The sequence below is a fragment of the Protomyctophum bolini genome (genome assembly GCF_963924005.1).
Source record: "Protomyctophum bolini genome assembly, chromosome: 3".
Taxonomy (NCBI): domain Eukaryota; kingdom Metazoa; phylum Chordata; class Actinopteri; order Myctophiformes; family Myctophidae; genus Protomyctophum; species Protomyctophum bolini.
The window spans coordinates 47,650,012-47,665,211 of NC_137864.1; the positions used below are offsets into that span (position 1 = coordinate 47,650,012).

The 15,200-nt window shown below is 43.0% G+C and overlaps 1 protein-coding gene across 6 annotated transcripts in view; it reads right to left on the reverse strand.

Annotated features, from left to right (window-relative positions):
* add3a (adducin 3 (gamma) a) overlaps positions 1 to 15,200 on the reverse strand; it is a 137,330-nt gene that overhangs the window by 20,645 nt on the left and 101,485 nt on the right. For all 6 annotated transcript variants that reach the window (XM_080760198.1, XM_080760197.1, XM_080760195.1 and 3 more), the window contains 5 exons: positions 14,786 to 14,937; positions 13,977 to 14,057; positions 5,794 to 5,943; positions 4,805 to 4,948; positions 3,944 to 4,042 (listed from right to left, as the gene is read on the reverse strand). In XM_080760198.1, the coding sequence (XP_080616324.1) occupies positions 3,944 to 4,042; positions 4,805 to 4,948; positions 5,794 to 5,943; positions 13,977 to 14,057; positions 14,786 to 14,937 (626 nt within the window). The remainder of the gene's footprint in view (positions 1 to 3,943; positions 4,043 to 4,804; positions 4,949 to 5,793; positions 5,944 to 13,976; positions 14,058 to 14,785; positions 14,938 to 15,200) is intronic.

The following is a 15,200-nucleotide window of genomic DNA, read 5'->3' on the forward strand; positions in this document are numbered from 1 at the left end:
ATGTTGCATTCTTTTTTTTTAATATATTTTTTATCCCACGATTTTGTAACCCATTTTTCACCCCTGTGTCAATCATCTAATGTGATCCTGGGCTCTACACACCCTCCGCCAACCTGGGGAGAGCAACAGACTTAACTCACGCTTCCTTCATGCTTGAGTGTCCAAGTTGCTCCTTTACACCTGACAGGGGGGAGTTTCCCTGGTTGGACGTAGCACGTGGAAGGAACACGTTATTCCAACCAGTTCCTTTCCCCTCCATCAGGCGCCCCGGCTGGCCAGGGGGAGGCAGTTTAGAGACCAGGATTACTGCATGTTTTTGTGAGGGTATCTACCCTAGGGGACACGGGGAGAACATGCAAACTCCACACAGAAAGGCCCTTTCGCCAACCCCGCCTTCGGGTATGGGCACTGATGATATAACTGTAATATGTTGCATTCTAATGTGATATTATGATTGACGTAAGGTATGTCACTTTAATGAGCACTGCTTCTTAGGTAGTGGGTGTGTCACGGGGGCTGGGGCGCTGCCACTCTAGTTTTCATGGCGTTTACCTGTCACTTGAGGGTGAGGGAAGTTGGATAGAGAGAGGAGGTGAGCGTGGGAGAAGACATTTCTGTTGACCGTATCAATCGCACCTATTATTCACCTTAACAACCACGTTCAGTTATAGCTAAAGCCTGGGAACTGTTGTGACTTACGTGTGGTGACAAGAATAAACGGTAAAACCTATACAGCTGGAATGGACCTGAATTCATTGCGTGCGCGTCATACAAGCGTCTCTTTACTCTCATGTTTAGCTCCTCGCGGCGGCCTATAAACGGCCTAAATCTAAGGGTATGCGGTCACACGCACACATGTTGGAGGGGGAGTAGCTAACGCTAGTAAAGGCCGTCAACCACATCAACATACACACACCACAACATATGGCAGTTTACACACCGGTTTTGTGTGTTGAAAAAGTGAAATGCTGGCCAAGTGGGGACAACTACCCTGTCCTATTGTTTGAGGCCCAGTCAAAGTTGAACGTCATGCTTCAGACATGTTGAAAGCGACACACATCAATGCCATCAACACGGGAAGCTCAACCCCTTTGCTACCATAGACGGGAAGTGAATGGGATGCTAACGATTTTGATGTGGATGTGTGACCAGTGCCAACACACCCATTAGCCATTAATAATTCCATTAGCCGTGTTGCCGACATTGCGGCGTACTATATAAGGTCATTTAAGTTCCATGCCCCTTTACATGAGCTTAGCATTAGAGAGAGTAAATATGCAGTAAATATGCATTGATTGACAGCCGTTGGATATTTGGCACGCAGACAAACAAAAGCATTTCTTGGGGCTGTAGAGCTTCGTAACCACAACACTAAGTCTGGGCACATGTACAGGAACATCGCACAGGAACATCCTCAGTGCTAACGTAACTCTGAGAGTGAGGTCAAACAAAACACCAGACCACCTCAAAGAACCTCTGGTCTCTCTGTTTACTCTGCCTCCTCCATTTAAGGAAGACAAAAGGCCCGTGTTTGACAACAAAGAGGGTCCACTCCACATGCGGGAGGAAAGTGTGTGTGTGTGTGTGTGTGTGTGTGTGTGTGTGTGTGTGTGTGTGTGTGTGTGTGTGTGTGTGTGCGCGCGCGCGCGTGTTGACTTGTTACCATACTTGTGAAGGCCAAATGCCAACACAAGTAGAGTATTAGTAGAATTTGAGAAATAGACAATGTGAAGCCTAAGAAGATGACTCAAATGGCTAATGGTTGTTTTATGTAAAAAAAATAAGTATTAGACATACATTTAGGAAACAATAAAATGCCACAGACAGACAGTCTATGTCCACACTATTGATCCATAATGTATAAATGATAGATAAGGGTTCAGGACAACGAGGCCTTTTTGTGGAGGGGTCGGAATTAAATTTGTACTTAAGACTGTTTTTCGTCTGTGGTACTTATATTGAGAATTAAGCATTTAGGGCTAGGGGCTTAGAGCTGGAGTTATATGCCCATTTATACTGAAGTTGCACGCATAAGGTTGCACCTACAGTATAAAGTCAGCCTGTCATGTTTATTTCACGCTTCTGTAGATCCTAACCTGTACAGGAAAACAAACTGCCAAATCGGCCTATGGGTTTCATGTCCATTTAAATTAGATTAGCATTAGAGACAGTGAATATAATAGGTTGACAGGCCTTGGACATAATTATGGCAAGGAGAAAAACAGAGAAGCATTCCTTTTTCTTTTTTTTCTTTTTACAGTAAAATGGGCATTTTATTGATTATTTAGAGCGAGAGTACGCCATGTAAGTGCACTTGTGGCTCCAGAGCTACGGTCCTTAACCACTATACACATGCACAGTAAAATCCTCAGTGTTAACCTAACTCTGAGTGAGTGTAAGAATGGAATAGAATGCACCCGTAGGGATGCCTCTCCTTCACCAAGACCACAAACTGGGGCATTTAATAACTAACCACTCTGCCAACATGAATGGTATGTAGATGATTAACAAGACAGACAAAGTCAAACTAAATATCGGTGACTAGAAATGTCTGGGAAACACTTTTAGAACAGTGGTTCTGTGGTTTGTTTTCAACCCTTTTCATATCAGCGACCCATTCTTTATTCTGCATTTGAGCCACAGACCACCATTTGATGGATTTTAGCCTCTCGGAACCAAGACTTATAGACTTATAGAATATTTTGTTATCGTTGGATCGATTCGTTAGACAATTCCATGGTGTATTGATGTGGTACCACTAAGAGAGATAACAGGCAAACGATCAAAATAACAATTCTTCCACATTCTATTAATGTGTAGACTTCTTGTAAATTAAGTAATGCAGATGTTTAACAATAATTGAACTCTTTGAGAGCTTATACAATGAAACCAAATGGACCCATATTAAGGGTCCATTCGGTTTCATTCTACGCTTGAAGAGTTAAAGACCTATATAAGGTCCATTTGGTTACCCATCATTTAGCTGGGGACCACCAGCCTGGAACCCCTTCAAGGACCACTGGTGGTCCCTGGGCCACTGGTTGAGAACCACTGCTTTATAAAGACTGACTCAAATATACAGGAATACACAGTTATGAGACCAACGTGTTTACAAAAATTACATACATAATTCCTATGCCTATAAATCACGTCAATCATAGCCGGAGGGTTTATTTTTAGAAGCTAAGCTGGGCTTTAGTGTGGATTAAGCTTTTCTTTCCGATTCAAACAGGGGATTTGGTGTCCCTATTACAGCAGGGGCAACAACCACTGCTCTAATATCTACCATATTTACAACGCCGCGCGAATAAATCCATGCAATAATGTGCACACACAGTCGCGCGCGCACGCGTCCCTTGTTAAATTCCAGATCACCACAGTTATAGTCTAACCTGTAGTTTACACTTTGTCGTACGAGGTCACTCACAACACGTGGCAAAGTCTCACGGTGCAACATGTTGTGAGCTTGTAGATCTGCCATGTTCTGCCGTTGGTGGAAGCCCATTAGTATCAGAGTAATCAGACCTCCTGTGTCTCTTTTAACGTGATTCTCTCATCCGTCCTACCACCTCGATTCCCAATATTTGCCTTGGACGTGGGACTCCTGTGGCAGTGTGCAGTGTAACATCATTGCAAAGAAATGCTCTCTCTGTCATATGATTAACAGCCTTGCTTTTGATGTTTTTCCATAAAAGGGAAAAGAGATGATGTTTTGTGTTAAAAATGTAGCTAGTAAGTATGAATGTGGAAAAAGCGACTGAGGAGATCAGAATGCCTTTCATAATAAACAAAAGACATGGATTCATTGATGTTGGTTTATTGAACCACTCAAGTCACTTTGTTTTTGAAAATATATGCCTGGTTAGTGTTATGGTTCTAACTCATAAGTGTGTGTCTGTGTGTGTGTGTGTGTGTGTGTGTGAGTGTGTGTGCGTGCACGCACCTGGATCTCGCAGGCATAATGGACGTTGTAGATGTAGTGAAAGGCCTCTTCAATGGTCTCCCCGAGGGCTACGACACCATGGTTCCTCAGCACCAGTACCTATGAAACACACACACACACACACACACACACACACACACACACACACACACACACACACACACACACACACACACACACACACACACACACACTTATGAGTTAGAATGTCAGCGAACATACTGCATAGGCAAACAGTTGAAAACGATCTCTGCTCTGACATTGAAGCTCGTTTTCCACGAGTCCTAGAACCGCACAAAGATGGTCCTTCCTGGGTCAGATGGCATGGATGTGGGGTCGGTGTGGGTGTCAGGAAAGGTTCTGTCACTCTGTGTGGGTGTCAGAAAGCCTCACGAGCCCAGATACAGTCACGGAATCGCTGAAAATGATCCGGGGGTCAAGCGGATTGCCTGCTTCCGTCTCGTAAATCAAATTATTCCAAGCATAGGCGATATAAGTTGTGGCCCTTTGGGCGCCTGGCGTAGCCGTCTGGGCACCTATAGGCTGGTAATCCAGCCTAACAGCGTGTTGTGGGTTCGACTCCCGATCCTGACGACCTTTGCTGTGTGTCACCCCCCCTCCCTCCCTCTCCATCCCCATTTCCTATCAGCCTACTTTCAATCTATTAATAAAGTCAGAAAAAGCCCCCAAAGATATCTTAAATATATATAATTTTAAAGACATTTAAAAATATTTTTTCGTGAACGTGAATGACAAACAGGTGACAGCTTCCTACCTCAGCTTTAGGGACGTCCCAGACTCTATATAGCATTCAGTGATTGTGTAATAGTGGTCTGGCTGTGCGGGACTAGAGTCTCATACCTTGGTTGAAGGTCCGAGGGCCTTCTGGAGCTCCAGGCGTTCCTCCTGGTCATCTAAGCTGCCCTGGTAGTTGTAGTAGGCGATGTCTCCCAGGATCAACGACTCCTGGGAAATGGGCAAGATACCGCACTTCATAGACGACACCTGGGAGAAAGGGGGAAAAAAGTATTCTCATTCTGTTCTTTTCAAAAAGCACTTGTTTATTTACTACTTCTACTGTATCATCCATAATAATTCACAGGAATATATTAAATGAATCTGGTGACTGTAGCATTAAATGTAATTCAGACGACGGCAAAACTAAGTAGGACTTAAGGGATTTAAGCCATTGCTTCAGAACCTCTAAATGTCTTACATGTAAACATAGTTCGCTGTTGGTCAGTGTGCACTGATTCACTGAATAGATAATACATGCATACCCTGTGCTTCAGGGCACGCTTGTTTACTCTCCAATTAAAGTTAATTACATCATTGCACTGTAGAGTGTTTCATTCAGTGTTTTCATCCAAAAACATTTATTGTGTCAGTGTCTATTTAAAGACAACCGTGCTGCTGTTTTGCTCATCAAAATCTCCCTGAAACACTTTAAGGACGTCCTCAGCCGCACTCATCACCGACTGTGATGTCAAGATGTTTTAAGCTTAATTTAATTTGTCTTTAATCACAGGCCTGCATGTTACGACTGCAACTAATGAGATTAATAGTGGGTACATCCCGCTATGACACATCCATGAAAAGCTGTACATTAACAGCTGTCATGTCTAATTGTGAGTAATCAGCTTCTTCTTTGCCCAATCTAAACCAATGATTTGTATTATCATTAATACTTATTAAGTTATTATTGGGTAATATTTGAACGCTATAATTTTTTGTATGCAAGGCAGGCATCTGGAAACAGATAATGTAGTAACGATCGTCCGGGCCTTGCTTGAAAACCGTCGAGTCATTTCTGAGCTCGTCACAAGAAGGGTCCCGTCACTCAGACTCACGGCGGCCGTGGCAGGAGTGTGCACGTGGATGATGCAGCGGACGTCGGGGCGCATGGAGTAGATGGCGGCGTGGGGGCTGAACGCGGCGTGGTCGATCCTCAGGTTGGTGGAACCCTGTTCAATCACATCCCCGATTATGTTCACCTTCACCTGGAGAATGGCAACGAATAGACACGGGGTGAGCATGAGGGACACGGGACTACACAGAACTATCACTAACTCAAATGGATGACATGAACGCATGAGATCCCATTACGAGTGATTCTTCCTCCCAGTCGACTCCAGTCCTCAGTGCCAGGGAAATGATTTGGAACACTAGCAAGAATCCTGGGCTGGCCGGGCCAAAGTGGACATGATGTTCTTACTATGACAGTTCAATTACCAACCAATTAGCAGTTAATACAGTTTACAGATTACTGTGCAGGAAGGGAGCCACAGAGAGAAAGATGAGCACAGACAAACAGGAGAGATGGGGAGGGAGATTAGGTTAGGAGCTGTGGTGGTGGACAAGAGAAAACACAAACAAAGAAAGGGAATAAGCCAATATCTGGTCCCTGGGTGAGGGACTTTCAATGCTTCACCCAGCAGATGGCTGCTTAAAAAGGAGGGCATCTGTCAAGGTGTTTAGTGTCTTGATCTCTGACATGGAGACTGGGACAGTCAAAACGGCCTCTCCCTAGGCGAGAGAGAGATGGATATCTCTCTCATCTTAAACATGTTAGGATGAGCACTTACAGTAGAAAGTACATGTGACATGATGATGTGGTCTGGTTAGTCCGCCTGTCAGCAGCAGTGAGTACAGTCACTACTCCCAGTGTAATTACTGGACTGGACGACGGTGTACGGTCGTGACACACTCCAGGACCTACACGCTGACACGTTTTGAACAACGTGAAGAGCATCTGCCTGTCCGGACTCAACCAAACAACAAACAGATTGATGGAGTCCTCTCTCTCTGCTTAATGACCTTATGATCAGCACCATGGGGACCTTTCTGGAGGCCACATTGGAGAGGGATGATTGATGGCTGCGTATCGATCGTTTACACCCCTCAGGGGGAAATGAATGCCAGTAGGAGGAGGAGTGTAAATAACGACCTGTCTGGCTGTACAGTCACACACATGCATGCGCTCACTAACACATACACACACAGCTGTCAGTTGGTTACTGTACCACTCCACTGCCTGGTATATACAGTATACACCATCGTACGATGGTATGCTACGCCGAAAATAACAGGCCTACAAGCTCACAACACGCCACGATGCGACACAACTTTGAACTTTGTAGATTGGCTATTTTTGGTATGGGACATCACCTTACAACGTGTTAAACAGTTTAAAAGTCCTTTAAATTGCAGGCCTGCATTTGCTAACCAATTGATCGTTCCAAACATCAGAGACGTCTATCCTACTGCACAAACACGAACACTAAATATAAAATAATTCATAAGAAGTGTTGTGAAGGAGAGTTGGACACGTGATGCGAGTTAAACATGCGATAACATGGGGTGCAGCTGATATCGGAGTGCAATGAGGCCCTAAGATAGACTAAGGAGGACTCGTTGAGCTGTTGGAACACGGAATACGATATCCCGGAATTCCTCTGTGAGCACCCTCCTAGTTGAACAAATACGACAGCTTGGCTTTGACTGTGTGGGACCCGATACAAAGTTGATCACTGTAGTGACAAGATGGCAGAAGTTGCCTTTAGGCTTTGATCTAGGATCAGCCAAATGCACTCACATTTCACCATCTGACACACGGGCAACTGCCATAGATATACAGTAGTATACTATCTCATTTCAATGAAACTTCGTCGCCCATACTCCCCCTCTACTGGGAGGGAAAGAGAATAGATATTCCTCTCCTCTCATGGTAGAATCTCCCTCTTTCCGAGGTTTGACGACCTTATGGGCCCATAAACATTTATGCGTCTGCGTCACAAACTACCTGCATTATACACATGCCTGTTCAGCTCATGGGTTGAGCTGGACTCCACAGTAAGCAGAATGCAGTTCTGCCAGCAAACAAATTAATTACATTCACAATGAAATTAAGACTCCTGGGTCTAATTTTATTTAGGGCACCTGGTGAATGTATACAATGTCCTTGACATCTAATTCAATGGCTTCAAATCGTACCAGGACTACAGCATACAGAGATACGGTTAAATACATTTTAATCAACCCTCAACGTCGCTATTTTGTGGATGTCATTATAGGCAAACTTATAACTTTATTATTTATGAAATAAATTAAAATTAAATGTGATGAAATCACATGAACTAGGGCTTAAGTCGTTCAATGGATTAAGTGGTTAACTGTCCACAATATTTGGAAGGGAACCATTCATCACTTGCATAGAGCATGCAGTGTTCTTTGGGCAAAACATTTCAGTCCAGTCTATGGACTGTGTGTCCCATCCCATTCTCTAGAGGGATACAAGATAACAATGAAACTGTTCATTTGCAAATGTGTTTACAGTATGTAACTAACTATATGTATATGACAATGTATTGCGCTAATATCAGTAATATTATGTATCGGTCTTCAACCCCAAAAAAAACTGTATTCATTCAGATTCCCACACTGAGCGAGCTAGAGAGTTTCTGAGTTTCTCTGGGAATAGAACTCCTTGCAGATTACCTCTCTCTCAGAGACAGAGAGATTGAGAAAGACAGATCCAGGTCTACGGGGTAATTCTTGAACGCTGCTATTTTCCTCTACAACGCCAAACGCGTTCTGAGGGAATATATGCGGTGAAAATAGCCAATCTACAAGCTGGTAGAGCAGCCAATTTTTCTCCAAAGATATTTAGAGCAATCCATGAGAATACACTACAGTTAGCTCTGATTCATATCCTTCTACTGCTTCTACGATTCTGCCCTGCAGTACAAGGCTGTGGGACTTCCCATTTTAAATCTCAAATCGAAATCAGACCAGCCTCTCCTCTTTGGCGTAAATAAAAAGAACGTTTTTGCTATATTCACCAAAACAAAGGCGGGTTGTGTCAATAGAAAGACTACTTTCCTTAGTGGACGCACTCTGAGCCCCCCACCACACGTATAAACGGTACTTTTTGGCCAAAAAGGGATTTTTTTTCACCGGAGGAAAAATATTCTCTATGAGGCAGTTCTCTCGGCAATATCAGTAGAGGGCGCAGCGGAGTAACTAAAAATGTTTTTTTTTCGGTGGAAACAAAATCCCTTTTTGGCCAAAAAGTACAGTTTATACGTGTGGTGGGGGGCTCAGAGTGCTTCCACTAAGGAAAGTAGTCTTTCTATTGACACAACCCGCCTTTGTTTTGGTGAGTAGCAAAAACGTTCTTTTTATTTACACTAAAGAGTAGAGGCTGGTCTGCATTCATGCGAGCGGCGGAAGTTGATAGTAACATAGCTCTAATGCACGCATTAGAGCTATGGACCAGAGCTACACTACAGTCAACTTTGTATATGTGCCCTTGGGAATACGATCAACATCAAGTATAGGGGTTAAGACAGCCAGGCCTTCCTCAGTCACCATAGCGTCCTCTCCCTGACCCCGGCACAACCTCTCACACTACTCCACTACAGGCCAGACCATTTCCTAATTCTCTCTCTCTGGAGCTTAAATGAACTCTCTGAATGCTCTCTCTGTGAGTTCAGACTCATAATCATGATAAACGATAAGCGATGAAGAGCAGACAAAATGAAAAAAAAAAAGAATGAGATTAAAGCCAAGAGAAAAACAGAAAACAGATAACAGAGTCATGGAAAACAGGAGAGCAATATGGAGACTGATAAAGACAGAGAGAGAAACAGATGGGCAGACACACACACGCCAGACCAGAGTCATAAGACCTCTGGTATTATAGTCTACTGAAGTATTTCTCTTCACCAAGCGACATGAAGGGACTTTTTCCAAATAAGTAGTGCATGTTAACAATCACTTTATAAAGATTATTCTAAAGTTACAAATCTCACTTCTTACCGTACTTTCACTTTCCATTATTTTCTCTCATTGGTCCGAACACACACACACGCACGCACACAGTAGTACAGTACGGATGTTTTGTACATTCACAAAGAGGAGAAATGGAAGAGAAGGAAGCAGTTTGAGGCAGAAAGTTCATGGAACTTAAACATCACACACGGTCCCACTCAAACAGACATAGATTTGGCTCTGTGACTGCCGCCGACGCTGCTGGCTCCACGGTAGCACAACAACGCACGCCAATTCCAGGCTCGCACCTTTAATACAGACCAGCGGGGCATATTAGCCGTGAAAGATTCCTACATTGAACAAACAGGCGGTGTGTTAATAATAAGGTGGCTAAAGACCGAGCTGGCACGGCAGTCAAAGAGAAAGCGAAACACAAGGCTCTGTCCTTCAACAGCTGCAACGTTGTGGTCTTATAACTATAGTACCCACAGACAGAACTATCCCTGCTCACAGAACCACACCAGCCACAGTAAAGACCCTGCTTGGATCTGTCCCAGACACACAAACTAAAAATATTCTAATCTAGTTGTTGATCATGTGACCTTATATTTCCCTGGGCCAGCCTATACGTCTCCGCTGTTTCTCGCCGTTTGACATTACGTGCAAACTGGGGGAAATAATAATAATAATAATAATTATTATTTTGTACTGAAACTTTCAAAGCAGTTACAAATTGCTTAAAAGACAATTAAATACTAATAAAGAATTTCCCTTAAGATACAATTTCAGGAATAAGTTAAGTAAAAATCACACACGTGTCAACTGTCAAGTGAGGGAAGCTCTTATCATCATACATTATTATTATTATTATTATTATTATTATTATCATCATACATCATCTCATTTATCCTCAACACCTACGTACTTTGCTCAGCCAATCAAATCATGGCTACACACAAACAGACAATGCTGGGCATAGGAGGGGCTAGCGACACTCAAAAATATAATTATATGACATTAATGGTTCCCATACTGTACCTACTAACTGTATGTCATTCCAGAATGACAATACAGTTCGACAATAATCATTTCAACCCCAACACTGGAGACCATTCAGCAAATAGCAGATCTACGAGCTCCCAATGCGATGCGTGCGCTGTGAGCATGTACGTATACATCTGCTATTTTCAGCAAAGATAAATGGTAAATGGTGCATATATATATAGTGCTTTTATTCAAGGCGCTTCACCCAGACACACTGGAGCCGGAGGAAACCATGCAAGGCTGCCACCGGTGCACATCGGGAGCAATTAGGGGTTCAGAGTCTTGCTCAAGGACACAACTCTGGGGGAGCCCGGGTTTGAACTGGGAACCTTGCGGTTCCTATCCGGTCACTCTACCCCAAGATATTTAGTGCACACTGAAAAGAGGATGGCGTATAGTACAATTATAGAGCTCTGGGTGACTCCGGTCAACTAAGTATACATAGGGTTTAAGTGGATAAAATAGCTTTGAGGAGACAAACATTGATAGCGACTTCCTTCAAGGTTCATTTCCCCCTCTGTTCAGTCATAACTAAGACACAGGAACAACATGTCAGCTGTGTATGAACTTCAGCCTAGTTCATTGCTGCTGCTGACAGGCCTAACAGGTCAAACAGTCAAGGAAGGAAGGATGCCAGTCAGTGTTACAGCTCATCCATCCAGGTGTCACTAACTCATAATGTTTGACACCTGTACACAGACTGCGATTACATTCAACAGGTGTGTGACAGACATAGAGAGCAGAGAGAGAGAGAGAGAGAGTGTGTGTGTGTGTGTGTGTGTGTGTGTGTGTGTGTGTGTGTGTGTGTGTGTGCGTGTGTGCGTGAAAGAGGGAGTTTCCACAAAGAAAAATGTGTGTGAGGGAGTGTGTGCGTGTGTATGACTATGTGTGTGTTTCCAGATAGAGAGAGTATGACAGAGTATGAGAGAGAGAGAGAGAGAGAGAGAGACAGAGTGTGTGTTTCCACAGGTGTTTCAGATAAGCAGAGGAAGGACGCCATGATAAAGATAGACAGATCATGGGACCAATGCCAATGTCCACCCTATGGCCTGAGCACTGAACCGTCACACACTTTAATTAACATCACCTGTGTGTGCGCAGCGAAAATGTGCGCCTGCAAGAGGAGCTCCGAATGTGATAAATGAGGAACTGCCACATTCCCCAAGACAACTGTCGTTGTCATTACATGGTAATGTGCCAGGTCCTTCCATGTTTTGTTTAGTTATTTATACTAAGGCCTACTCTGGGACCATGTAAGTGGCGAACGTGCAAATTGGGAAAGCATTACCCACCTGGTTATGCAATACCCATACCCAATATCCATTGACGGGTAACCCTCTTGCGGACTTAATCGGAACACTCACTACCATCTGCGAGTGTGTAAGTATCATTTGAGATTGGGCCAGAGAGAATTACTTGGACATACCAAACCTCTCCGCACCAAACATCTGTTGTTCTATGTGGCTGTTCCATGTGGTTCTGGTCCAGAGTTTTGACTAGTGAACCTCATACTTTGTTGAGCAACAAATAGTAAAAATAGCAAATAGCGCCAGGTTGAAAAGTGTGCAAAACATTTTTTGTTGCTAGTGATCTTGACCTTTTCTACCTAATATTTGATCATCTCTTTGGAGGCAGCCTACTGATCATTCCAACCAATTTGATGAATAATAATTAGGTGGATCTAACCTCAAAATGATGTTGCTATGTATGTTATGTGTTCATTTAATCCTTTAGGGTTTAAAAATGGACCAATGACACTACTATGTTATGGGAGTGTTTTGCATGCAGGGTAAAGATAAAACACAAAGAAGGAGCAGAGGAAGAAAGCAGTAACAACTTGTTACGAACAAGACTGAAACTCTGAGTCACTTTTTTCTTCATTCAGTCACACAACTACTGTCTTGGCATGCTCCCCCACCTCCTGCCAGCCTATAGGAGCGTCCCTCTGCTCTGAAACTAGACCGAGACAAACAGCCTGAAATGAAATATAAATATTTGCTGGCATTTAAGAGGAGACGGGGAGGCAGAGACAGAGGTGTAGCAAGCGCTCTGTCAATAGTATACAGGAGATAATAACATGCTAGGCAAGTCTTTGATAAACAAGGACCGTTGGCCACTGACACACGCACGCCACGCACGCTAGCTATGACGGGAAGGTGCATCCCCACTCACAACAACCTCAGGCACTAGAATTCCCACTCATGCGTTATGAGCTCATTTTCGACATTACTTCACATATTCATGTGTTTCGACACGTCCTTTTGATAAGTTCCTCTCAAATACACTCAGCCATTGTATCGTACTGTATGCCAGCTGATCCTGGCCTTGAAGATATCATCATCATCATAAGATAGACTGGCAAGCAGAGAGTATAATAACCTTTTATCATCTACAATCATCTTGGTTTGGAGTCCATGTGGAGGACAATCTTATTTTAGCCACATGTTCTCAAGCTCAAGCACACACACACACACACACACACACAGACGGAATGAATTTGTAGACAAACTAATGTCATGAACGCACATGAACAAAAACACGCACGCACGCACGTAAACACAGTCGTGCCAGCGTAACATATGAGGTTATGCCGCGCCAAACCACTGAAATGTGGTTACACAAACATATCAATATTACTGGAGGAACTAGCAAATATCTGATTGAGCAGAGGGGAACCACACAGTTCTGACCAGTTTTCTCAGCTATGGCCACAACTTCTTTAATACTGTGGTGAAATGTTGGCAAACACACACACACACCCTGAGCATGCTATGTCTGATATTAAGCAAGGGATTACACAAGACAACTGGTTGAAAGGAAATTGCATAATATTTCTCTTTGTTGAAATAGAGTAAAAAGGGTCAGGCTTTATTACATATAAATTGCCCATGAGTTTCTGTTATTTGGCTACATGGATATAACAGAAATGTCCATATTAAGAGGTGTTTTGATGTTGTTTTGAAATAAGCTGCTAATGGCGTAAATATAATTAAAGTCATACTGAGTAATATCTTTTTTCCATAGTAGTCCTTTTGGCGACACCGCTTGTAGCTCCGTTGCCTGTTTGATTGATTGTGTGAAAAGTTGAAAATGTTCATGAAGAAAGCATGTGACGATCACTCCTTTGAAACTCGGGTTGTGAACACAGCGCTCCGTGTCCAACCACTTATTAATTTGAAACAATTAAGAGACTGTTCCAGCTCCGGTTGGTTCTTACCAGATTTGCTGCAGATGCCTCTGCGAATGACAGTCCTCTGGGGAGGATGAGAATGTGGTCCTGCTCTTTACTGACACGACCCTGGAAGAAAGCGAAAATTAGCTAAAATAATCCTCGCCGATTCTAAACAGATGCTTTGACTTGGAAAAATAAGCCCCATCAGAATATCGTCACTGCCAATACATCTGGAATGAACATTAGGAAAGAGTAGAGAAAAAAAATGACCACTCTCTCATTACATTGTGGCCAATTCTGTCACATAAAGTCAGATTACAGATGCATCAGTATATGGGATATTCTGGGCCAACACTGGTACCAATGCCCTTCACCTGTTTTTATTGGTTTTATTCTTATTTTACTCGTTGTTTTCTAATAAAGTTGTCATTTTATTATGTTCCCTCCCGTCCCCCACACATGTAAAGCGTCTTTGGGTATTAAGAAAAGCGCTATATAAGTCCCAGATATTATAATTATTATTACCTCACTATCTTGGATGGGAACCCCTTTTGGTGTTTTAAACATTATGTTATAATTTAGCTATTGAAAAATAGCAGATCTACAAGCTCATAGCGCGCCACCGAGTGGCGCGCTACGAGCTTGTAGGTCTGCTATTTTAGAAAAATCGTAAAAATGTGGCGCAGATCTTTGAATATATATTCTTTCAAAGTGACTGTTTTTAACTCAGATCTAAATGGGTTAATGAGAACAAATTCAATCATTTAGAATATGAACAGATAAACATGCATCTATTTCTAATACATTTTAAAGTACATTTCTCCCAATGGAGTGGTAGTTTAGTGGGGCCTTACTGTGATGTAGGAATTGGCAAAATGGGCCCAGCTGAACAGGTCCACCAGTCTGTAGAGGCTGGCCAGTTTACAGCGGGTCTGCTTCTCCCCCTTCACCATGGCGGTAGATTCCACCCCATACATGTCATTGATGGGAGTGACACTTCCAAGACCTTGAGGGGGAGAGAGAGAATGAAACTTGGATCAACACAAAATGTATGTCTTAACCCATTTTGGACTGACGTCGATTAAAAAAAAAGGCTTCAAAATCCTACATTTTCTGAAAAACCCATGTTTCTAATCTATGTCAGTGGTGCTCAACCTTTTTCATGTCACGGATCCCCAAAATTATCTCTATTGGGCCACGGACCCCCATCTCAAAATATGTAGTTCCAGGGACAACCCAGAAGCCAATATTTTAGTTAAAAATGTTCGC